The sequence below is a fragment of the Eucalyptus grandis genome, chromosome 9 (assembly GCF_016545825.1).
Source record: "Eucalyptus grandis isolate ANBG69807.140 chromosome 9, ASM1654582v1, whole genome shotgun sequence".
NCBI classification, from domain to species: Eukaryota; Viridiplantae; Streptophyta; class Magnoliopsida; order Myrtales; family Myrtaceae; genus Eucalyptus; species Eucalyptus grandis.
This window is the reverse complement of record NC_052620.1, coordinates 27,439,020-27,464,116: the sequence shown is the minus strand read 5'-3', so window position 1 is coordinate 27,464,116 and position 25,097 is coordinate 27,439,020. Positions and strand designations below refer to the sequence as shown.

At 41.7% G+C, this 25,097-nt stretch overlaps 6 protein-coding genes across 6 annotated transcripts; all 6 read left to right on the top strand.

The window, feature by feature from the left end:
- The first annotated feature begins 1,675 nt into the window (after window positions 1-1,675).
- Window positions 1,676-2,470, top strand: LOC104420595. The gene has a single exon (XM_010032405.2). The coding sequence runs from the start codon at window positions 1,915-1,917 to the stop codon at window positions 2,392-2,394; it is 480 nt and encodes a 159-aa protein (XP_010030707.2). The 5' UTR covers window positions 1,676-1,914; the 3' UTR covers window positions 2,395-2,470.
- A 3,611-nt stretch (window positions 2,471-6,081) lies between these two features.
- On the top strand, window positions 6,082-6,936 carry LOC104420594. Its single transcript, XM_010032404.2, has one exon. The coding sequence runs from the start codon at window positions 6,082-6,084 to the stop codon at window positions 6,934-6,936; it is 855 nt and encodes a 284-aa protein (XP_010030706.2).
- An 8,411-nt stretch (window positions 6,937-15,347) lies between these two features.
- On the top strand, window positions 15,348-16,199 carry LOC104420593. The gene has a single exon (XM_010032403.2). The coding sequence runs from the start codon at window positions 15,348-15,350 to the stop codon at window positions 16,197-16,199; it is 852 nt and encodes a 283-aa protein (XP_010030705.2).
- Window positions 16,200-18,669: 2,470 nt separating this feature from the next.
- On the top strand, window positions 18,670-19,524 carry LOC104420592. The gene has a single exon (XM_010032401.3). It carries the CDS (start codon window positions 18,670-18,672, stop codon window positions 19,522-19,524), a length of 855 nt encoding a protein of 284 aa, XP_010030703.2.
- A 1,812-nt stretch (window positions 19,525-21,336) lies between these two features.
- LOC104420591 lies at window positions 21,337-22,002 on the top strand. The gene has a single exon (XM_010032400.2). The coding sequence runs from the start codon at window positions 21,337-21,339 to the stop codon at window positions 22,000-22,002; it is 666 nt and encodes a 221-aa protein (XP_010030702.2).
- Window positions 22,003-24,247: 2,245 nt separating this feature from the next.
- Window positions 24,248-25,069, top strand: LOC104420590. Its single transcript, XM_010032399.2, has one exon. The coding sequence runs from the start codon at window positions 24,248-24,250 to the stop codon at window positions 25,067-25,069; it is 822 nt and encodes a 273-aa protein (XP_010030701.2).
- Window positions 25,070-25,097: the final 28 nt, after the last annotated feature.

The window sequence follows — 25,097 nt, the reverse complement described above, 5'->3', positions numbered from 1 at the left end:
AGCCTCAGATCCATGACTTTTGGATGCCTTATCATTATTATCCATGCATAACGACTTGCTCAACAGATGATTTACAGATATGGCAGTCAAAACCCCTGCAAAGTTAGAAGATGCAAAGGGAGAACTTTTGAAAAGACTACTTGGTGACCCTGGAAAAATCAGAAGAGTCTCAGCAACAGTTATGTCACAGTAACTTGTACTTATGGAAACATAAATCAGCAGAAGTTTGCTTCCACATGAGAGATTACATCAGTTCCATCTCATTCTAAGTTCTGACTTATTTTCGTTTGTACATGATTATACACTTCTTGTGTATATCATCAATCGAGAAAAATGGATAAATTAAGCAGGAAACAAGATTAGGAGGATAAAAAGGAAAATAATTTGGCTCTTTGGTGGCCTATAATCAATTACAAACAATTTACTTGGTGTTATGACCAGAGTAATAGCAGAAATTATTCTGATAGTTAGTGAGTATAAACCAACTAAAGCAATGCAATTACTTTATCACTTCTGTCAAAACTGTTCTTACTGCATCTAATTCAAGTCAACTTTGCTCCCTCAACACATGAGCCAATCTACATCAGAATCAGAGTTGAAAAGCTGAACCGCGTAAAAGTACACTGGATAACTAAAACCAACACCATGTAAAGTTGCGCCTGTATACCCAATGACGCATAACTTGAGATCAGCATTCGCCAGTACCTAGGCAACCTGCATCCCTAGACTGGCCGTAACAGATATGAATGAATTTTTTTATTCTTTTGTTTAATTCTTCTTTCCTACGCAGTTATTACTCATTGTAGCCTCGACAGAAAGCACCTTAGAGAAAGTATTCCATCAGCTCGTGTCCGCTTGACCGGAAATGTGGCAACACTTGCTCATCACCATTTGACGAAAGTAAGTTCTCCTTTCTGTGGATAATACAATAATGCATACTAGTTTAATGAGCCATCCTGAGTCATTCATTATTATGTAATATTAAACAAGTTAAGCACCATTCTTTTATTACTCTAGGGGCGAGACAGTGTCCTAGCACCACTCGTGCAATAATTTTCTATGCTGCAATACATTATTGAGATTATGATGAGATGAGTTGATCCACATTTAGTCTCATAATTCACTGGACAATGCGCAGGGTGGTGGGAGACACTGCGCAAACATAGGTGAACAAAGGATTCAGATCCAATTCAAAGTCATGTTGGGACACATTGAGTGTAGGAATTTTGATTCCCTTTGCTCCCTTCTCTCTCTCATAATTCACTGGACAATGAGCAGGGTGGTGGGAGACACTGCGCAAACATAGGTGAACAAAGGATTCAGATCCAATTCAAAGTCATGTTGGGACACATTGAGTTTAGGAATTTTGATTCCCTTTGCTCCCTTCTCTCTCTCTCTCTCTCTCTCTCTCTCTCTCTCTCTCTCTCTCTCTCTATATATATATATATATATATATATATATCTGTGTTCTTGCCACAGCCAAGTGAAGGCGATCCAAATTCAATTGCCTTTGAAAAAAATTCAGTAACAAGATCAACTATCAGACAATGGCTTCACCAGCAATCCCGAAATCCCACTTTCATGCTCGCTCCGTGAGCTTGCCTTGCAAGCCTAGCCCCCTTATTCCTCAAGCAGAGGATCACTTGAGGAGGATCAGGAGTTCAAAAGCAGCTACCACTTGTTCAATTTCATCGGTGAGTGGCATGATAAGCAGTCTCAAGGACTTTTACGACTTCATCGATGACTTGCTTCTCTTGCCACATACCCAACAGGCATTGGTTCAAAAGGACGCGACAAGCTGCTCGAGAGATCCCTTGGTCTCCTTGACATTGCAGCACCAGCAAAGATGTAGCACAGAGAAAGGGGACTTTACAGGTGCTACAATCGGCATTGCGCAGGAGATGGGGTGATGAAATGGCACTGAGAAACGAGGTTGGGGCATACTTGGCCTCCAGGAAGAAAGCAAAGAAGACAATTCAAAACTGCTTGAAAGTTTTGAAGATCAAATCGACCATCTCTTCTGCAGATCAAAGCTGTGTGGCAATCGTCTCCATGTTAAGAAAGGCAGAGGGAATTGCTCTCAAGACAATCGAATCTTTAATGACATTGGTACACGGAAAGTCAAGCCGCTCTTTCTTCTCCAAGTTGATGCATTCCAACCGAGTGGCGGCCCATGAGATAGCATCCAACAGCGAACTAGAGATAGTGGACACTGCGGTTGATACCCTCCTAAGCCACAAGAGTGGAAAAGCAAGTAACACCCAGATGGAATATGTACAGAAAGTATTGGCAGAACTTGAGTCCCACATTCAGGACCTTGAAGAAGAGATGGAGTGCCTGATCAGGCGCATGATTGAAACCCGAGTGTCCCTCCTCAATATCCACAACCGCTAGTCTAAGAAGTCATGACTCCTGGGATGTATGGAAATGTCTAGCACGTGTAGTACAAATTTTTCTTGTCCTACTTGTATACAACTCAAAGAGTACAAACTCAATACAGATCCGATCTTCTGCCAAATTAAGCTGCTTCACATCTTTTTCCTTATCTTCCGCTCTTGCTGTTGTGTAAATATCCTATCAGCACTAACAGAATGCAAATATTTGATGTCATCATTCCTACAAAGTGGTTATCTTAATTCAGTGAGAAGAACGAAATCTGAGATTATTACCAGTATATTGGTGACTAAAATGTCAGTTGAATGGGCTTGTTTTCACATCACTATTGATTGTAGCAGAAAAATTAAATGTTCTAATCTGAATCCATCAAACTCCAAAGAAGTATAAAATCTCTTCTGGACAACGATTTGTGAAGATGCTAAACACCATCAGACCCAGAGTTGCAGGTTTTGCAGGAATTTCATGATCTATGCCCACAAGGAAGATGCTGAGGTCCAAGAGACGTTTGAGTCATCCCAGCTTATCAGCAGTAATAACGTAAACTTATCAACGGATACTTCTGCAGCAAAAATATGCAGATGAGCTGACTTTTACCACCAGCGGAAACATGAGACCGCTAAGTGTTAAGCAGTAAGCCAACTAGCAGAAACAAAAAAACCGAAGAAAAAAGGGTACAGCATTCATTTAATTTGCTAAATAGTCAGTATGGATGCAGGCATTTGCAATGCAGAGAAAATGTTAGTTCAATGGAATTGTTTCACATGCTTGTGACACGGCCCACGGACAAGCATGATCCAAGATCGTCCGTGAGGGACCGTGTCACGTACAAGGGGCTGCTCGGAAGCAGCCCACGAACGACCCATGAGCAGAACAAGCGGAAGGCCCATGCGCAGCCCGTGAGCGACCCCTGAGCGATGTTCGAACAGCTCGTGACGGTTCGGCTGGTCGCGTGTCAGACGGACCTGCAACCCCGATCTTGCTTCTGACACACGCCCATGGTCTGCCCAAGGCCTGACGTGCGCGACCCATGGACTTCCCAAGGGCCTGCCGGATGCAGACCATCGAGTAGCCTTCGAGTAGCCTGTTGTATAGCTTGTAATGATTATACGGATTCAAAATGAACCGTTGGATGGGAGGGACGATCCACGGTCGAGATGCGACCCACTCTTGTATAAATAGGGATCCCTTTCCCACTTTGTAATCAGTTCGTTCACAAGCAATATACACTCTCTTTGCCCATTCGGTTCTTGTGTTCGAGCGTGTGTGTGTGCAAGGCTGACTTGGGATCACTGATCCTAAGGCCGCGCGGTGTTTGATCGACCGAAATTGATCGACCCGTGACACTTGCATTAACATACGAGTATGGCAGGATAAGCTGGATGGAGGAAACCAGAAATCCTAATGTTTGTCGACTTATATAATCACAATAATTTGTCGGCAATTACTGATATAAAGCAGAAAAATGTAAAATAAGAAAGTGCAGAGATTATACATCTCTCAAATGGTGGTAGACTTTATCATTAATGCCCCTCGTGCACAAAGTTAATTTTATCTTTCTGCAGCACATTTTGCCGAACAATGACTTCCAAGAGTTCCTCTGTTGTTACGTTATGTTCAGGTGACTTGAAGATGGGCTGGAATCTTGTGGGAAGGAGACAACGGATGAACATCTCCATATGTTGTTTTAACCAAATGAAATTTATTCCAACACCGCTTGATGCATGAAGAGTACAGTATTCCTTTTGTGCCTATTTGACGAGCATTTGATTAGTTTGAGAGGATCATTGCATTATCAAGTAGGATCCAACAAGTTGGCCTAAGTTTTTTTTTTTTTTTAAATTTTTTTTCCCTTGAAAGGCGAGACAGGGTCCTAGAACCGCTCATGCAATATTTTCCTACACAGCACACTGTGCAATACATTGTTAAGCTTATGATAATTTCGATCCATAATTAGTCTCTAGTTCATTAGAGGACGAGAAGGGTGGTGGGGGACAATGCCCAAACATCGGTGAACAAAGCATTTAAATCCAATTCAAGATCATGTAAGGGACTCATTAATTCTAGGAACTTTGATTCCCTTTGCCTCCCCTTCTCTCCTTTACATATGTATACAGTCTTGCCACAGCCAAGAGAAGACGATCTGATTTAATTGCCTCTGAAACATTTCCTTAACAAGACCACCTCTCAGACAATGGCTTCACCAGTTGTTGACTTTTTGATGCCTCACGTGCTTAACAGATGAATTCCAGATTTGGCAGTCAAAACAGCTTCAAAGTCAGAAGATGCAACAGGAAAACCCTTGAAACGACTACTTGCTCTACTTTAATTGCCTCTGAAACATTTCCTTAACAAGACCACCTCTCAGACAATGGCTTCACCAGTTGTTGACTTTTTGATGCCTGATCATTTATTTGCACGCGCTTAACAGATGAATTCCAGATATGGCAGTCAAAACAGCTTCAAAGTCAGAAGATGCAACAGGAAAACCCTTGAAACGACTACTTGCTCTACTTTGTATATGAGACCCAGGATAAAATCAAGAAGAGTCTTAACAACCGTTGAGTCAAAGTAAATTGTTCATATGGTATCATAAATCAGCAGAATCTTGCCTGCACATAAGATATTACATCAGTTCCATCTCATTCCAATGACTAATGTATGTGTGTATCTGATTAAACACTTCTTAAGTATGTTAACAACTCTAGAAAAACTAATAAATTATCCAGGAATGAGATTACAAGGATAAAAGGGAAAGAATTTGGCTTGGTGATGGCGTATAATCAACACAACAATATATTTGGTATTAGGGCCAGAGTAATAACAGAAACTTTTCTGGCAGTTAGTGAGCAGAAACTCGCTAAAGCAATGAAAATACTTCGTGTTGATATCAATTTTGTGTTACTACTGTTCTTACTGCATCTAATTCATGCTAAATTTGCTCTGAACCATGTCAGAATCAGAGTTGAAGCTGAACCACGTGGAACTACACTGGATATTTGAAGCTACAACCAAGTAAAATTATGCTGGATATCTGATGACGCATCAATTTGATATCAGCAATTACCAGTACACAGGCAAACTCCTTCCCAAGCCCGGCCGTAATAGATTGAAGTGATTTTTTTTTTTTTACTTTGGTTTAATTCATCTTTCCTTCATGGTTATTACTTATCACAGCTTCAAGAGAAGGCACCTTAAAGAAAGTATTCCTTCAGCTCTCGAGTATCATAGCTTCAACATTTGCTCATCACCATTTGACAAAAGAAATTCTCCTTTCTGTATTTATACAATAATGCATAATTGTTTAAGGAGCCTTCCTGGATCATGCATTATTCTGTAGGATTAAACAAAGTTAAGTGCCACTGTTTCATTCCTCTAGAGGCAAGACAGTGTCCTCGCACCTTTCGTGCAATTATTTTTTAATGATGAGATGAGTTGATCCATATTTAGCTCTTAATTCATTGGAAAATGAGAAGGGTGGTGGGAGACACAGTGCAGACATCGGTGAACAAAGCATCAAATCCAATTCAAAATCTTGTTAGGACACACTGAGTCTATGAATTTTGATTCTCTTTGCCTCCCCTTCTCTCCTTCCTATATATACATGGTCTTGCCACGGCCAAGAGAAGGCGATCCAAAATTCAATTGCCTTTGAAAAAAATTGTTAACAAGATCACCTATCAGACAATGGCTTCACCAGCAAATCCGAAATCCCACTTTCATGCTCGCTCTGTAAGCTTGCCTTCCAAGCCTAACCCCCTCATATCTCAAGCAGAGGATTACTTGAGGAGGATCAGAAGTTCAGAAGCAGCCACCACCAGTTCCTTTTCATCATTGAGTGTCATGATACACGGTCTTGCGGACTTTTACGACTCTGTTGATGACTTGCTTCTCTTGCCACATACCCAACAGGCCTTCGTTCAAGAGGGCCCCAATGAGGTGCTTGAGAGATCCCTTAGTCTCCTGGACATTTGTAGCACTGGCAAAGATGTCGTAGCACAGACAAAGGAAACTGTGCAGAAGCTACAATCGACACTGCGCAGGAGATGGGGCGATGAACTGGCGCTGAGAAATGAGGTCGGGGCATACTTGGCCTCCAGGAAGAAAGCAAAGAAGACAATTCAAAACCGCTTGAAAAATTTGAAGATCAAATCGACCATCTCTTCTTCTGATCAAAGTGGTGCGACAATTGTTTCCATGTTAAGAGAAGCAGAGGGAGTTGCTCTCAAGACTATAGTATCGTTGTTGACATTAGTACGTGGAAAGTCGGTGAGCTGCTCTTTCTTCTCCAAATGGATGCATTCCAACCAAGTGGCGGCCGATGAGAGAGCGTCCAACCGCGAATTAGAGATCGTGGATGCTGCAGTTGATGCCCTCCTGAGCCATAAGAATGGAAAAGCAAGTAACATTAGAATGGAACATGTACAGCAAGTCATGGAAGAACTTGAGTCCTACATTCAGGACATCGAAGAAGAGATGGAGCGTCTGATCAGGCGCCTGATCAAAACCCAAGTGTCCCTCCTCAATATTCTCAACCACTAGTCGGAGAAGTCATGAATCCTGAGATGTAGAGACTTTTGTTGTACAGCTTGTATACACCTCAGAGATACAAATTTATACAGATCCGATCTTTTGCCAAATTAAGTTGCTTCACTTCGTTTTCCTTCTCATCCCCTCATGCTGATTCATTTGAAATGCACTTCGTTGTCCGAACATCCTATCAGTACTAACAAAATGCAAATATTGGATGTCATCACTCCTACCAATTGTTTATCTTGATTCCATGGGAAGAACATCTAAGTTAATTACCAGAATATTGGTAACTACAATGTCTGTTGAATTGGCTAATTTTTACATCACTATCAATTATAGCAGAAAATTAAATGTTCGATCTGAACAATGGTATGATCCATCAAACTCTTAAAAAGAACAAAATTTCTTCTAACCAATGATTCGTGGAGGCCCCAAAAACCATCCATTCCAGTATTACAGGTTTTACAGGAACTTTATGACCTATGTATGCAAGGAAGATGAGGAGGTCCGAGAGACATTTGGGTCATCCTTCCTTATCAGCATTAATAACTGGAACTCAACGAGATACTTCTGCAGCAAAAATAAGCGGATGCGCTAAATGATTAAGTTCATGTTATGGATAGTCAGACTGCAAGAAAAGAAGTAATGAGGTATATTTCTGTGGAAGGCAACAACAAGACATCGCTAAGCAATAAGCAGTATGCCAACTAGCGGAAACTGTTAAGGCCAAGTCCACTTGTAATGATATTGATCGCTTTGGGCCGGAGCTTGCACGGTTTTGTTCTTCTGGGCTTCCCCCAGAAAGGGCCTTGTTACAAGTTAGGACAAGTGCTATTACATACAAGGCACTTCATCTCGCCACACTCGGGCGATGTGGGAGTCGGTTCATTCTTGCCCCCACGCCATCTTAGAGTCGAAGCCACACCTTGTTTGGGCCCTCTTTGGCCCCGGCGATCACTCTCACTGTTGTTGGACAAGGTCGTTACAGAAACATTATCAAAGAAAATGAAAGGAAAAACAGTAACACATTCGTGTTTATATGCCCTTTGGAATACAGGCATTTGCAATACAGAGAAAAAGTTAGTTCCATGGAATTATTTCACGTGCCTGCATTAACACTGTACCCTTTGGAATGGCAGGATGAGACGGATGGAGGACTTTGGAATTCCTAATGTTCTTTGGCTTATGCAATGACAATAATTTGTCAGCAATTACTGATTTAAGGCAGAAAAAATAAAATAAAATAGTATAGAGAATATATTATCCTACATCTCTTGAAAATGCTGGTAGTCTGTTGTCATTAATGGCCCCCTGTGTACGAAGTTAACTTATCTTTCTGCATCACATTTTGCTGAACAATGACTCTAAGAGTTGCTCTGCTGTTACATATGTTCAGGTGACTTGAAGATGAGCTGGTGTCCTGTGGGAAGGAGACAACGCATGAACATTGCCCATGTGACGTTTTAATCGAATGCAATTCATTTCAACACCGCTTGATGCATGATGAATTCAGTATTCCTTTTATGCCTATTTGTCGAGCATCATCAAGTAGGATCCGACATGTTAGCGTAATTCTTTTTTTCCCCTGGAGAGGCTAGACAGGGTTCCAAGCACCGTTCATACAATAATTTCATATGCAGCACTCCTGCAACACAATTCATTGGAAAATAAGAAGGGTTGGTGGGGGGGGGACACTGCACAAACACCAGTGAACAAAGCACTCGAATCCAATTCAAAATCATGTTAGGGACTCATTGATTCTCGGAACTTCGATTCCCATTGTCTCCCCTTCTCTCCTGTACATGTATATACAGTCTTGCCACGGCCAAGCTAAGGCAACCTAATTCAATTGCCTATGAAACTTTTCAGTACCAAGACCACCTCTCAGACAATGGCTTCACCAAACCTGAAATCCCACTTTCATGCTCGCTGGGTGAGCTTGCCTTCGAAGCCAAACCTACTCATTCCTCAAAGCGGAGGAGCACTTGATGAGGATCAGGAGCTCAGAAGCCACCGCACGTTCATTTTCATAGGTGAGTAACACGATCAGCAGTGTCGTGGACTTCTATGACTGTTGAAGGCTTGCTTCTCTTTCCAGATACCCAACATGCCTTGGTTCAAGAGGGACGCGAGGGGGTGCTCGAGAGATCCCTTAGTGATGCGGGTGCATCCAACGTAGCTCCATCGACCAACTCAGAACCATCGATGCTTATCCAAGCCCATAAAGAAGTTGGGCATTATGTTCTTCGATGGATCATTTTGAATGAATAAATGTTAATTACTTATCGGTACTTTGTGGTATATCGATAGGTATCAATGGGAGGCCATTTTAGATGTCTTGTATGACCAATTGATGAAGTTTCAAGAGGATTATTTTCTGGTCAAAGGAGGAGCTCGAATTCTGGGAAGGCTAAAGGTTCACGACTGCGGTTCAAGAATATGGAAAGGCAAAGGTTGAAGAACACGGAAAGCTAGCGGTTCGAGAATGTGGAAGGCCGACGATTAAAGGCATTTAGTTCCCGTGTTAATAATGGCTTTTTATTAAGTTCCTAGATGTTTTTATTTTATGTAGCTGAAGAGTCGAACGTTTAAGTTCCTAAGTCATTAAGATTTGTTTTTAATATTTCCTAATGCTGAAATCCTCCTATAAATAGAGGAAACTATCCAATGTATAGGATATACGAATTTCATGAATGAGAATGGTGAGATTTCCTCAACTTGAGTGAACTCCTTTGGAGAGTGGATAACTCATTTCGGTTTCTTTATCCTTGGCTGGTGAAAGCTTTAGGCCTTGGTGGTTTCTTTATCCTTGGCTGGTGGAAGCTTTAGGCCTTGGTGGTGAGCTTCGTAGATCTCGATCCCCATCCTCGGTTGGTGGCGTGGCCTTTATATCTTGGGAGGAGATCGTTCTATCTTTTCTTATTCCTCTTTGTTTCTTTACCGTATACACTACTCCATACACTTAACCACAAAAATCCTCAAAAAAAAAAAAGCTCCGTTCTTGAATCACTCACCCCATCACGCATCACTCAGTCTCCTGGACTTGTGCAGTGCCATAAAAGATGTCATAGCACATACGAAGGAAAACATGCAGGAGCTACAATCCACATTGCGTAGGAGGCGGGGTGATGACCTAGCACGGAGAAACAGGGTCGAGTCATTCTTGACCTCAAGGAAGAAAGAGAAGAAGACAATTCAAATCTGCTTAAAAATCTGAAGATCAAATCAACCTGTTCTTCTGTGGATCAATGCGGTATGACAACAGTTTCCATGTTGAGAAAAGTGGAGGAAGTCGCTTTCAGGTCAATTGAATGATTGTTGACATTGGTACATGGAAAGTTGAGAAGCTGCTCTTTCTTCGGCAAGTTGATGCATTCCAAGCGAGTGGCAGCTGATGAGAGAGCATCTAACTGTAACATCGAAGTTGATGCATTCCAAGCGAGTGGCAGCTGATGAGAGAGCATCTAACTGTAACATCCCGGGCCCCACTGTATAATATTGTCCGCTTTGGGTCACCTGCCCTGGCGCGGACGAATCGCCTTCCCAGCCACGGTCTTTTCCCTCACGGCTTTAAAACGCGTTACACAGGTTAAAGGGACCAAAGCTTTATAAGTTGACCAAGATCTCCTTCCCTAGGCGATGTGGGACAAGAGCTGACCAAGATCTCCCTCCCTAAGTGATGTGGGACAAGAGAGGAGGTTATTACACTCTCCACCTCTTAATAGAATAGCGTCCTCGCTATGGCCCCACGGGCATCAGAACAACATTCGAGCTGTGGTCCCACACGTGGTCGGGAGTCGGCTCTGATACCACTTGTAACATCTCGGGCCCCACTGTGTAAGATGTGGGACAAGAGCTGACCAAGATCTCCCTCCTTAGGCGATGTGGGACAAGAGAGGAGGTTATTACACTCTCCACCGATGTGGGACAAGAGAGGAGGTTATTACACTCTCCACCGATGTGGGACAAGAGAGGAGGTTATTATACTCTCCACCTCTTAATAGAATAGCGTTCTCGCTATGGTCCCACGGGCATCAGAACAACATTCGAGCTGTGGTCCCACACGCGGTCGGGAGTCGGCTATGATACCACTTGTAATATCCCGGGCCCCACTGTGTAATATTGTTCGCTTTGGGTCACCCGCTCTGGCGCGGACGAACCGCCATCCCAGCCACGGTCTTTTCCCTCACGGCTTTAAAACGCGTTACACAGGTTAAAGGGACCAAAACCTTATAAGCTGATCAAGATCTCCCTCCCTAGGCGATGTGGGACAAGAGATGAGGTTATTACACTAACAGTGAGCTAGAGGAAGTGGATTCGGCCGATCACACCTTCCTAAGCCACAAGAATGGAAAATTGATCCAAATGGAATACTTGCAGAAAATACTGGCAGAGATCGAGTCCAGCAGTCAGGACCTCGAAGAAGAAGTCGAGCGCCTGATCAGGCGCTTGATCAAAACCCGAGCGTCCCTCCTCAATATCCTCAACCACTAGCTGGCAATTCACGAATCCTAGGATGTAGAAGTGTCTAGCATATTTATGGTACAGAATTTACTTGAATTACTTGTATACAACTGAAATATTATAAATCAATACAAATCAGATCTGCTGCCAAACTAAATTGCCTCACTTTACATTTTTCTTTCTCCAATTGTTGAAGCATTTGACAATAAAACGAGTGATTGCATGGGGAAATTCCGTGTCGAATCATTTTATCAAGCCAACAATGCACAAAACATCGATGTTGTCCTTCCTCCAAAGTGGTTATCTCAATTGGACGAGAATAATGAAATCTAAGGTGATCATTAGTAATGGGTGACTAAGATGACAGTGGAATGGGCTTACCATTGCATCAACATCAATTACAGAAGAAAGGTCAATGTTCTAATTGGAACAATCTTAATATTGACCACAAACTATAAAAAAAGAAGTAAATCTCATGTCATTGGGATTCCTGAAGGTTCCAAATGGCATCTCCTAGGCAATGCCTCTACCCCAAACGACGCATTACGTTCATTCATGAGAACGAGATGCCCTAATTGAGCTAGGAAGCCTATGAAAGTATGAGAACCCTTGAAAGTATGAGATGCTTGGCTTGATGACCGAATGTCCTAATTGAACTAAGAAGCTCTTCAAAGTATGGGATGCTTGGTTTGATGGCTAGATTCTCTGGTTGAATTAGGAAGTCTCATGAAATGCCTAATTTGAGGCTGGATGCTTTAGTTGAGCCATAAAGGCATATGAAAATATGGTGTAATACTTTGACTTGTCAAAGAGTGGGGCCCACGGGAAAAGAAGAAGAAGAAGAAGAAGAGTTGAATGGTCAAAAGAAGAGGAAAAGAGTGGAAGCTTGAGCAGAAAAGGAGAGGGTGAGAGCTTTCGGGAGAAAGGAGGAAAAAAAGAGAGAGAGAGAGAGAGAGAAGGAAAGAAAAGAAAGAAGAAAAAATAGAACAAAAAGGAGGAGATAGAAAGGAAAAGAAAGAAGCATGTCCGGGCAGAAGGAAAAGAAGAGAGGAGAGAGAGGAAATAGAAAGAAGAAAGAAGAGAAAGAAGAAGAAGAAGAAAGAGGAGGAAGAAAGAAGAGGGTTTTATGCCACGGGTCCTCGCCAAGCCGACTCAACTAGGTAACGTGATGCTCGGTAAGCGATCGTGCCCATCGTTTGTCCAATCAAAGTATTTTTTGGGTTTAGGACTAAAACTCGGAATTTTGGGAAAATCAAGGGGCTGAGTCGGATTTTTGAGTTGTTGAGCTGCGCTTTTTCATAGAAACGATAGTTTAGGGTATTGTGGAGCCGTAGGATTTTACGGATATGAGTTTGCGGTTTGTTCGAAACAAAATTTCAAAGTTCCCCGTGCATGATGAGTAGTGCACGTCCAGCATCTTTGGGCCTATATTTTGTTGGTTTTCGACTTGATTTTGGGACGGTCAAATTGGGATTTTTGTAGTACATTTGAAGGGTTTTCTATTGAATATAAATAATTCGGAACGGGGCTCGGTGGCGAAAGTTGTGGTGTAACTAAGTTTTGTGCTTAAACTCTCATTGCGAATGGCTTGAATAATCGCTTTGGGTATGCGATTTGTTAGCGCATAGGAGGCGTTTTGTTAGAGTTAAGGTGTAGTTTAGTTGTTTCGTAGTTAATGTAGAGTTTTATTTGATTTTAATATTATTTCTTGGTTATTTGATAGGGTTGCGAGTTCGACGATACAAGTATCGTTTATGATTTGGTCATAGAAGATGAGGTAAGTGGTGCTATCTCTTCTATGAATTTGTGAACTCACATTTTGAAAATGTTAGAGATTTGAGATATTATAAGTAATGAAAGAGCATGTTTATTGCATAAAAATCTGAATTGGGCAATTACTACATTTTCGTACTGATGAATGATTTGAGAAAGATTTTATGAAAAATGTTTCGTCATGAATGTGTTTTGTGAAAGAAATTCTGAAATGGTTCGAGAATGGTTTTAAGAAAAATGTTGCAAAAGGTGTATGTATGTACATATGTATGTAATGGTTACAAATTAATTTATGCAATGAGTCTATAATGATTTGAGAAACCTTTATAAAAAGCGTTTCGAAACATCGAGGGTTTATGAAATGGATTTCAAAACATTATGATAAATGTCTTGTGAAGGATATTTTATCCGATGGATTAAATTACGAAATGTGATATGATTGGTTTATGAAATGCATTATGAATTATGAGATTGATTATGGATCGAATCTCTAGATATTAGCGGATGTGGGTTTGGTGCTTAGTATTGCTGTGAGCCCATTTAAGGATGCATACGAAGAAGAGATTGAGGTCCACGACACATTTGGTCCATCCTAGCTTGAGAAGAAACCACTGAGACTTATCAACAAGTACCTCTATAACGTAATGGGTAAAATTAGTAGGTTAAGTTAAGGGTGGTTAGCTTGTGCAATGAAAAAAAGTATGAACATTGTATTGAAGGCAACAATTGCATAAGCCAACTAGTGGAAACTTTATCAGAAGAAAACCACGGAACAAGGATAAAATAATCAAATGCCTTGCCAAATAGTCAGATGAATTATAGACATTTGCAATGCAGAGAAAATGAGAGCTTCATGGAATTATTTCACATGCCTACATTAAGACAGTCTTCTCAGGAACAGCAGGATGAGCTGGACGGGGGGAATCAACTTCCTCGTGTGTTACTGATATAGGCAGGCGAAATAAGATAAATAAGTGCAGAGAAAACAATTTTCTATGTGTCTCTAAGAGTGGAATAACTTCATCATTAACGCTGCTCGTGCGCAAACTTATTTTTATCCTTTTCGCTGCTCGTTATGCGGAATAATTTTTTGCCAAGAGTTCCTATGTTGTTACGTCATGTTCAGGTGACTTATAATGAGCTGGTGTCTCATGGGAAGGAGACACCACATAAACATTGCCGACATACTGTCTTGATCAAATGAAAATCGTTCGACTCCGTTCATGCATGAAGAATTGAGCACCACACCCTGTTGAGATTTGATTGATCTCATTGGACTAATTTATTGGCGCAAGGTTGATCCACAGATTCAAATCTCGACAGAAGATGTTTCCTTTCTGAAAATAAGAATAGTTAGAAGCTAGTGAGTCTAATGAATGTAGAAAACTGCTGTCTGGTCATAAAAGACAAGGTCTTTGACTTGCTCGTGCAACACATATCTCACGGAGAAATTTGCAAAGCAGGACCGCTGCACCGTCAGAGGCAATTTTTCATCTCTTGGAGTGTGACGCAGACGCCTCACAAAACGGCAGAACAGCTCTTGTATTACAAATCTTTCTGCTTACATGGAACACGCAAAAATAATTGGCCATTCAGGGTGACCACGGCAGGGTGTCTGGCGTGGATCAATTCTAGATGGTAAGCTGACGACCTGGAGAAACCGCTTCCACTGTCAAATTTAAAATTGTGCGAACACCTCAAATTTATTGCAGAGTGGTGGGATACACTTGCTTGTCACCGTTAGACAAAAGAACTTCTCCTTTCTATGGTTAATCCAGTAATGCATTATAATTAAACGAGCCTTCCTGAATCATTCATCATTATTTCAGACTAAACAAGTTAGGCATCGTTGTTTTATTCCTCTAGAGGCGAGACAGTGTCCTAGCACCACTCGTGCAATAATTTTATATGCTGCAATACATTATTGAGATGGGTTGATCCATATTTAATCTCTTAATTCATTGGAAAATGAGCAGGGTGGTGGGAGACACTACACAGACATCGGTGAACATAGCACACAGATCCAATTCATTTTCATGTTAGGACACATCGAGTTTAGGAATTTTGATTCCCTTTGCCTCCCCTCCTCTCTTTTATATATATGGTCTTGCCACGGCCAAGAGAAGGCTTTCCAAATTCAATTGCCTTTGGAAATTCTCTGTAACAAGATCACCTCTCAGACAATGGCTTCACCAGCAAACCCAAAATCCCACTTTCATGCCCGCTCCGTGAGCTTGCCTTCCAAGCCTAACCCGCTCATTCCCCAAGCAGAAGATCACTTGAGGAGGATCAGAAGTTCAGAACCAGCCGCCATTTGTTCGATTTCATCAGTGAGCAGCATGATAAGTGGTCTCGTGGACTTTTACGACTCCATCGATGACTTGCTTCTCTTGCCACATACCCAACAGGCCTTGGTTCAAGAGGGATGCGACAAAATGCTCGAGAGATCCCTCGGTCTCCTTGACATTTGCAGCACCAGCAAAGATGTTGTAGCACAGACAAAGGAAACTGTGCAGGTGCTACAATCGGCGTTGTGCCGGAGGCGGGGCGATGGAATGGCACTGAGAAACAAGGTCGAGGCATACATGGCCTCTAGGAAGAAAGCAAAGAAGACAATTCAAAACTGCTTGAAAGTTTTGAAGATCAAATCGACCATCTCTTCTGCGGATCAAAGCTGTGTGACTATGGTTTCCATGTTAAGAGAGGCCGATGGAGTTGCTCTCAAGACAATCAATTCTTTGTTGACATTGGTACACGGAAAGTCGAGCCGCTCTTTCTTCTCCAAGTTGATGTATTCCAACCGAGTGGCGGCCCATGAGATAGCGTCCAACAGTGAACTGGAGATCGTGGACACTGCAGTTGATACTCTCCTAAGCCACAAGAGTGGAAAAGCAAGTAATATCGAAACAGAACATGTACAGAAAGCGTTGGCAGAACTTGAGTCCCACATTCAGGACCTCGAAGAAGAGATGGATCACCTGATCAGGCGCATGATCAAAACCCGAGTGTCCCTCCTCAATATCCTCAACCACTAGTCTGAGAAGTCACGAATCCTGGGATGTATAGAAATGTCTAGCACGTGTAGTACAGATTTTTGTTGTCCTACTTGTGTACAATTCAAAGAGTAAAAAACTCAATACAAATCTGATCTTCTGCCAAATTAAGCTGCTTCACATCTTTTTCCTTATCTTCCCCTCTCGCTGTCGTCTAAATATCCTGTCAGCACTAACAGAATGCAAATATTTGATGTCATCATTCCTACAAAGTGGTTGTCTTAATTCAGTGAGAAGAATGAAATCTGAGACTATTACCAGTGTATCGGTGACTAAAACGTTGGTTAAATTGGCTTGTTCACATCACTATCAATTATGGCAGAAATTAAATGTTCTAATGTGATTCCATCAAACTCTGAAGAAGAACAATATCTCATCTAATCAATGATTCGTGAAGGTGCTAAACACCGTCAGACCCAGGGTAGCAGGTTTTGCAGGAATTTTATATCCATGCCTACATAGAAGATGCCGAGGTCTGAGAGACATTTAGGTCATCCTAGCTTATTGGCAATAATAACTAATATTTATCAATGAGATACTTATGCAGCATAAATAAGCAGATAAGCTGACTTTTACAACTAGCGGAAACATGAGACCGCTAAGTGTAAAGCAGTAAGCCAACTAGCGGAAACATTATCAAAGTAAACCGAAGAAAACATGGTACAGCATTCATTTTATTCGCTAAATAGTTGGTATGGATACAGGCATTTGCAATGCAGAGAAAATGTTAATTCCATGGAATTATTTCACATCCCTGCTTTAACACGGTAGTCTCCGTAATTTGTCAGCAATTACTAATATAAGGCATCGGTGGGAAGGGTGGTGGGGAGACACTGCATGAACATTGGTGAACAAAGCATTCAAATCCAATTCAAGATCATGCTGGGGAGTCATTGATTCTAGGAACTTTGTTTTCCTTTGCCTCCTTTTCTCTCCTTTAATATATACACAGTCTTCCCACAGCCAAGAGAAGACGATCCGTTCAATTGCTTCTGAGACATTTCAGTAACAAGACCAGCTCTCATACAATGGCTTCACCAGTGAATGACCTTTTGATACCTGATCATTTATTATGCACTCGTAAGGACTTGCTCAACAGATGATCTACAGATATGGAAGTTAAAACCACTTCAAAGTCAGAAGGTGCAACAGGAAAACCCTTGAAAAGACTGCTTGCTCTTCTTTGTATACAGGACCCAGGATGAAATCAGAAGTCTTAGCAACAGTTGAGTCAAAGTAAGTTGTTCATATGGTATCATAAATCAGCAGAGTTTCGCCTGCTTATCAGATATTACGTCAGTTCCATCTCATTCCAAATTCTGACTAGTTTTTGTGAGTAAAAAAAAAAAAAAAAATACTTCTCAAGTAATGACCTGGTTCGACGAGGGCAGGAGTGATTGCCGTGGCTAGAGAGGGCCCGGACAAGGTGCGGCTTTGACTCTAAAATGGCGTGGGGGCAGGAACAAACTGAATCTCACATTGCCTGGGTGTGGTGAGGTGAAGTGCCTTATATTAACTTATAACGAGGCCTTTTCTAGACAAAGCCTAGTAGAACAAGACTGTTACGAGCGGGACCTAGGCTTAACATAAATATCCAGGAACGAGATTAGGAGGATAAAAAGGAAAATAATTTGGCTCTGTGGTGGCATATAATGATATAACCAACACAGCATTTTTTTAGTGAGCAGAAACCAACTAAAGCAACGAAAGTACTTTGTGTTGATTTCAGTTTTCAGTTACTACGTCCTTACTGCATCTAATTCATGCTAAATTTGCTCCCTCAGCATATGAACCGAACTACATCAGAATCACAGTTAAAGCCGAACCATGTAAAATCCTTCCCAAGCCCGCCCATAGTAGATCGGAATGAAGGTTATTTTTTTTTTTTCCTTTTTGTTTAATTCTTCTTTCCTAGGCGGTTATTACTTATCATGGCCTCAAAAGAAGGCACCTAAAGAAAGTATTCCTTCAAATCTTGTATACCCTCCACTGGATATGTGGCAACACTTGCTCATCACCATTTGACAAAAGAGATTCTCTTTTCTATAGTTATACAAGAATGCATAATAGTTTAAGGAGCCTTCCTAAATCGTGCATTATCATGTAGATTTAAACAAGTTAAAGCATCATTATTTTGTTCCTCTAGAGGGGAGACAGTGTCCTGGCACCACTCGTGCAATTATTTTCTAATGACGAGATGAGTTGATCCATATTTAGCTCTTAATTCATTGGAAAATGAGAAGGGTGGTGGGAGACACTGCGCAGACATCGGTGAACAAGGCATCAGATCCAATTCAAAATCATGTTAGGACATACTGAGTCTGAGAATTTTGATTCCCTTTGCCTCCCCTTCTCTCCTCCTATATATACATGGTCTTGCCACGGCCAAGAGAGTGCAATCCAGATTCAATTACCTTTGAAAAAATTTGTTAACTAGGTCACCTATCAGAAAATGGCTTCACCTGCAAACCCAAAATCCCACTTTCATGCTCGCTCCGTGAGCTTGCCTTCCGAGCCTAACCCCCTCATTCCTCAAGCAGAGGATTACTTGGGGAGGATCAGAAGTTCGGAAGCAGCCACCACCAGCTCCTTTTCATCAGTGAGCGGCATGATAAGCAGTCTTGCGGACTTTTATGCCTCTGTTGATGACTTGCTTCTCTTGCCACATACCCAACAGGCCTTCATTCAAGAGGGCTGTGACGAGGTGCTTGAGAGATCCCTCAGTCTCCTGGACATTTGTAGCACTGGCAAAGATGTTGTAGCACTGACAAAGGAAACTGTGCAGGAGCTACAGTCAACGTTGCGCAGGAGACGGGGCAATGAACTAGCATTGAGAAATGAGGTCGGGTCATACTTGGCCTCTAGGAAGAAAGCAAAGAAGACAATTCAAAGCTGCTTGAAAAATTTGAAGATCAAATCAACAGTCTCTTGTGCAAATCAAAGTGGTACGACAATGGTTGACATGTTAAGAGAAGCGGAGGGAGTTGCTCTCAAGACGATCAAGTCATTGTTGACATTGGTACATGGAAAGTCAATGAGCTGCTCTTTCTTCTCCAAGTGGATACATTCCAACCGAGTGGTGGCTGCTGAGAGAGCGTCCAACAGCGAATTAGAGATCGTTGATGCTGTAGTCGATGCCCTCCTAAGCCATAAGAATGGAAAAGCAAGTAACATTCACATGGAACATGTACAGAAAGTGATGGCAGAACTCGAGTCCCACATTCAGGACATCGAAGAAGAGATGGAGTGCCTGATCAGGCGCTTGATAAAAACCCGAGTTTCCCTCCTCAATATCCTCAACCACTAGTCTGAGAAGTCATGAATCCTGGGATGTACAGCATATATGTAGTAGAGATTTTGATGTACTGCTTGTATACAACTCAAAGAGATACAAATTAATACAGATCCGATCTTTTCCCATATTAAGTTGCTTCACTTCTTTTTCCTTCTCTTCCCCTCATGCTGATTCATTTGAAATGCATTTCATTGTCTGAATATCCTATCAATACTAACAAAATGCAGATATTTGATGTTGTCATTCCTACAAAGTGGCTATATTAATTCCATACGAAGAACTAACTCTGAGATGATTTCCAGAATATTGGTAACTAAAGTGCCAGTTGAATCGGCTTACTTTTACATCACTATCCATTATAGCAGAAAATTAAATGTTCTAATCTGCACAATGATATTATGCATCGAACTCTGAAAGAGAATGAAATCTCATCAAGTCAATGACTCGTGAAGGTGCACCATCTGACCCATGGTTGCAGGTTTTACATGAATTTTATGATCTATTTATACAAGAGACCGAGGTCTGAGAGACATTTGGGTCACCTTACCTTATCAGCATTAACACCTGAAACTAATCACCAAGATACTTCTGCAGCACAAATAAGCAGATGTGCAAAATCATTAAGTTCATGTTATGGATAGTCAGACTGGGGGAAAAGAAGTACTGAGGTATAATCCTGGATTAGAAGGCAAGAAGGAGACATCATTGAGTGTTTAGCAGTAAACCAACTAGCTGAAACATTATCAAAGAAAACCAAAGAAAAAACGGTTACACATTCGTTTTATTTGCTAAATAGTCAAATGGACACTGGCATTTGCAATACACAAAAATCATTATATTCATGGAATTATTTCACATCCTGCATTAACATGGTACTCTCTGGAATGGCAGGATGAGCTGGATGGAGGGGACTGAAATTCCTAATGTTCCTTGGCTTTTATGCAACCATAATAATTTGTCAGCAATTACTGATATAAGGCAGAACTACTGATATATTGCTTACTTTTACCAAAAAAAATAAAAAATAAAATAAAATAATACAGAGAAAATATTATCCTACATCCCTCGAAAATGGTGGTAGTCTTTTATCATTAATGCCCCCTGTGCACAGAGTTAATTTTATCTTTCCGCAGCACATTTTGCTGAACAGTGGCGCTTAATAGTTCCTCTGCTGTTACATATGTTCAGGTGACTTGAAGATGAGCTGGTGTCTTGTGGGAAGGAGACAACGCATGAACATCGCCCATGTGACGTTTTAATTGAATGAAATTTATTTCAACACCGCGAGATGCATAATGAATTCAGTATTTCTTTCGTGCCTTTGCCAAGCATTATCATATAGGATCCATCATGTTACTGCAATTCTTTCTCTCCCCTTGAGAGGCGAGACAGGGTCCTAGCACTGCTTGTGCTATAATTCACTGGAAAATGAGAAGGGTGCTGGGGGACACTGCACAAACATCAGTGAACAAAGCACTGGAATTCAATTCAAAATCATGTTAGGGACTCGTTGATTCTAGGAACTTTGATTCCCTTTATCTCCCTCTCTCTCTCCTGTATATATATGTACAATCTTGCCACGGCCAAGATAAGGCAACCTGATTCAATTGCCTCTGAAACATTTCAGTAACAAGACCACCTCCCCGAGAATGACTTCACCGAACCCGAAATCCCACTTTCATGCTCGCTTGGTGAGCTTGCCTTCGAAGCCAAACCCACTCATTCCTCAAGTGGAGGAGCATTTGAGGAGGAGCAGGAGCTCAGAAGCAACCACACGTTCATTTTCATTGGTGAGCAACACGATAAACAGTGTCGTGCACTTCTATGACTGTTGAAGACTTGCTTCTCTTTCCAGATACCCAAAATGCCTTGGTTCAAGAGGGCCGCGACGAGGTGCTCGAGAGATCCCTCAGTCCCCCGGACTTGTGCAGTGCCGTAAAAGAAGTCATAGCACAGACGAAGGAAAACATGCAGGAGCTACAATCCACATTGCGTAGGAGACGGGGTGATGACCCGGCACTGAGAAACAGGATCGAGGCATACTTGACCTCAAGGAAGAAAGCAAAGAAGACAATTCAAACCTGCTTGAAAAATCTGAAGATGAAATCAACCTTTTCTTCTGCGGATCAATGCGGTATGACAACAGTTTCCATGTTAAGAGAAGCGGAGGAAGTCGCTTTCGGGTCAATTGAATCATTGTTGACATTGGTACATGGAAAGTCGAGAAGCTGCTCTTTCTTCGACAAGTTGATGCATTCCAAGCGAGTGGCAGCTGATGAGAGAGCATTTAACAGTGAGCTAGAGGAGGTGGATTCGGCCGTTCACACCCTCCTAAGCCACAAGAATGGAAAACCGATCCAAATGGAATACTTGCAGAAAATATTGGGTGAGAACGAGTCCAGCATTGAGGACCTCGAAATAGAAGTCAAGCACCTGACCAAGCGCTTGATCAAAACCCGTGTGTCCCTCCTCAATATCCTCAACCACTAGCTGGCAATTCACGAATCTTAGGATGTAGAAGTGTCTAGCATAAGTATAGTACAGAATTTAGTTGAATCACTCGTATACAACTCAAATATTACAAATCAATACAAATTAGATCTGCTGCCAAACGAAATTGCTTCACTTTACATTTTTATTTTCTCTGATTGCTGAAGCATTTGACAATGAAACGTTTGATCGCACAGGGAAATTCAATGTCGAATAATTCTATCAAAACAACAGTACGCAAAACATTAATGTTGTCCTTCGTCCAAAGTGGTTATCTTAATTTGACGAGTAGAATGAAACCTAAGGTGATTATCAGTAACGGGTGACTAAGATGACAGTGAAATGGGTTATCATTGCATCAACATCAATTGCAGAATAAAGGTCAATGTTCTAATCGGGACAATCTTAATATTTACCACAAACTAACAAAAAGAGTAAATCTCATGTCGTCGGGATTCCTGAAGGTTCCAAACGGCATCTCCCAGGCACCAGGTAAAAGAATTATGGCTTTTACAGGAATTTGTGATCTTTTTAAGGATGCATACAAAGAAGAGACTGAGGTCCGAGACACATTTGGTCCATCGTAGCTTGAGAAGAAACCACCGAGACTTATCAACAAGTACCTCCGTAACGTAAAACAGAAGATTGGTAAAGTTAGTACGTTAAGGTTAGGGATGGTTAGATTGTGAAAGAAAAAAAATTATGAACATGGATTTGAAGGCAACAAGAAACATTGCATAAGCCAACTAGTGGAAACATTATCAGAAGAAAACCACGGAACAAGGATAAAATAATCATATGCCTTGCCAAATAGTCAGATGAATTATAGACATTTGCAATACAGAGAAAATGTGAGCTTCATGGAATTATTTCACATGCCTACATTAAGACGGTCTTCTCAGGAACAGCAGGATGAGCTGGATGAGGGGAATCAACTTCCTCGTGTGTCAGCAATTGCTGACATAGGCAGGCGAAATAAGATAAATAAGTGCAGAGAAAACAATTTTCTATGTGTCTCTAAGAGTGGAAGAACTTCATCATTAATGCCGCTCGTGCGCAAACTTATTTTTATCCTTTTCACTGCTCGTTATGCGGAATAATTAATGCCAAGAGTTCCTCTGTTGTTACGTCATGTTCAGGTGACTTACAACGAGTTAGTGTCTCATGGAAAGGTGACACCACATAAACATTGCCGACATACTGTCTTGATCAAATGAAAATCGTTTGACTCCATTCATGCATGAAAAATTGAGCACCACACCCTGTTGAGATTTGATTGATCTAATAGGACTGATTTATTGGCGCAAGGGTGATCAACAGATTCAAATCTCGACAGAAGATGTTTCCTTTCAGAAAATAAGAATAGTCACAATCTAATGAGTCTAATGAATGTGGAAATCTGCTTTGTCTGGTCATGGAAGACAAGGTTGTTGACTTGCTCGTGCAGCACATATCTTACGGATCATTTCCCAAATACATTAACACCATGCAAAACTTTCTAGCCGATAAATTCGTAAAGCAGGACCGCTGCACGGTCCGAGGCAATTTTTCATCTCTTAGATATATGAATGGGGTGTGACATGCAGATGCCTCACACGGCTCTTGTATTACAGATTTTTCTGCTTACATGGAATACGCAAAAATAATTGGCCATTCAGGGTGACCACGGGGGGGTGTCTGGTGTGGATCAATTCTAGATGGTAAGTGACGACCTGCGAGAAACCGCTTCCACTGTCAAATTTAAAATTGTGCAAACACCTCAAATATACTGCAGAGTGGTGGGAGACACTTGCTCATCACCATTTGACAAAAGAGCTTCTCCTTTCTATGGTTAATACAGTAATGCACAATAGTTAACCGAGCCTTCCTGAATCATGCATTATTATTTAAGACTAAACAAGTTAAGCATCGTTGTTTTATTCCTCTAGAGGGGAGACAGTGTCCTACCACCACTCGTACAATAATTTTATATGCTGCAATACATTATTGAGATGGGTTGATCCATATTTAATCTCTTAGTTCATTGGAAAATGAGCAGGGTGGTGGGAGACACTGTACAGACATCGGTGAACAAAGCACTCAGATCCAATTCATTTTAATGTTAGGACACATCGAGTTTAGGAATTCTGATTCCCTTTGCCTTCCCTTCTCTTCTTTATATACATGGTCTTGCCACGGCCAAGAGAAGGCTATCCAAATTCAATTGCCTTTGGAAATTTTCTGTAACAAGATCACCTCTCAGACAATGGCTTCACCAGCAAACCCAAAATCCCACTTTCATGCTCGCTCCGTGAGCTTGCCTTCCAAGCCTAACCCGTTCATTCCTCAAGCAGAAGATCACTTGAGGAGGATCAGGAGTTCAGAAGCAGCCACCACCAGTTCGATTTCATCAGTGAGCGGCATGATAAGTGGTCTCATGGAATTTTACGATTCCATCGATGACTTGCTTCTCTTGCCACATACCCAACAGGCCTTGGTTCAAGAGGGACACGACAAGGTGCTCGAGAGATCCCTTGGTCTCCTTGACATTTGCAGCACCAGCAAAGATGTTGTAGCACAGACAAAGGAAGCTGTGCAGGTGCTACAATCGGCGTTGCGCCGGAGGCGGGGCGATGAAATGGCGAGGAGAAATGAGGTCGGGGCATACATGGCCTCTAGGAGGAAAGCAAAGAAGACAATTCAAAACTGCTTGAAAGTTTTGAAGATCAAATTGACCATCTCTTCTGCGGATCAAAGCTGTGTGACAATGGTTTCCATGTTAAGAGAGGCTGAGGGAGTTGCTCTCAAGACGATCGAATCTTTGTTGACATTGGTACACGGAAAGTCGAGCCGCTCTTTCTTCTTCAAGTTGATGCATTCCAGCCAAGTGGCGGCCCATAAGATAGCGTCCAACAGTGAAATAGAGATCGTGGACGCTGCAGTCAATACCCTCCTAAGCCACAAGAGTGGAAAAGCAAGTAACATCCAAACAGAACATATACAGAAAGCGTTGGCAGAACTTGAGTCCCACATTCAGGACCTCGAAGAAGAGATGGATCGGCTGATCAGGCGCATGATCAAAACCTGAGTATTCCTCCTCAATATCCTCAATCACT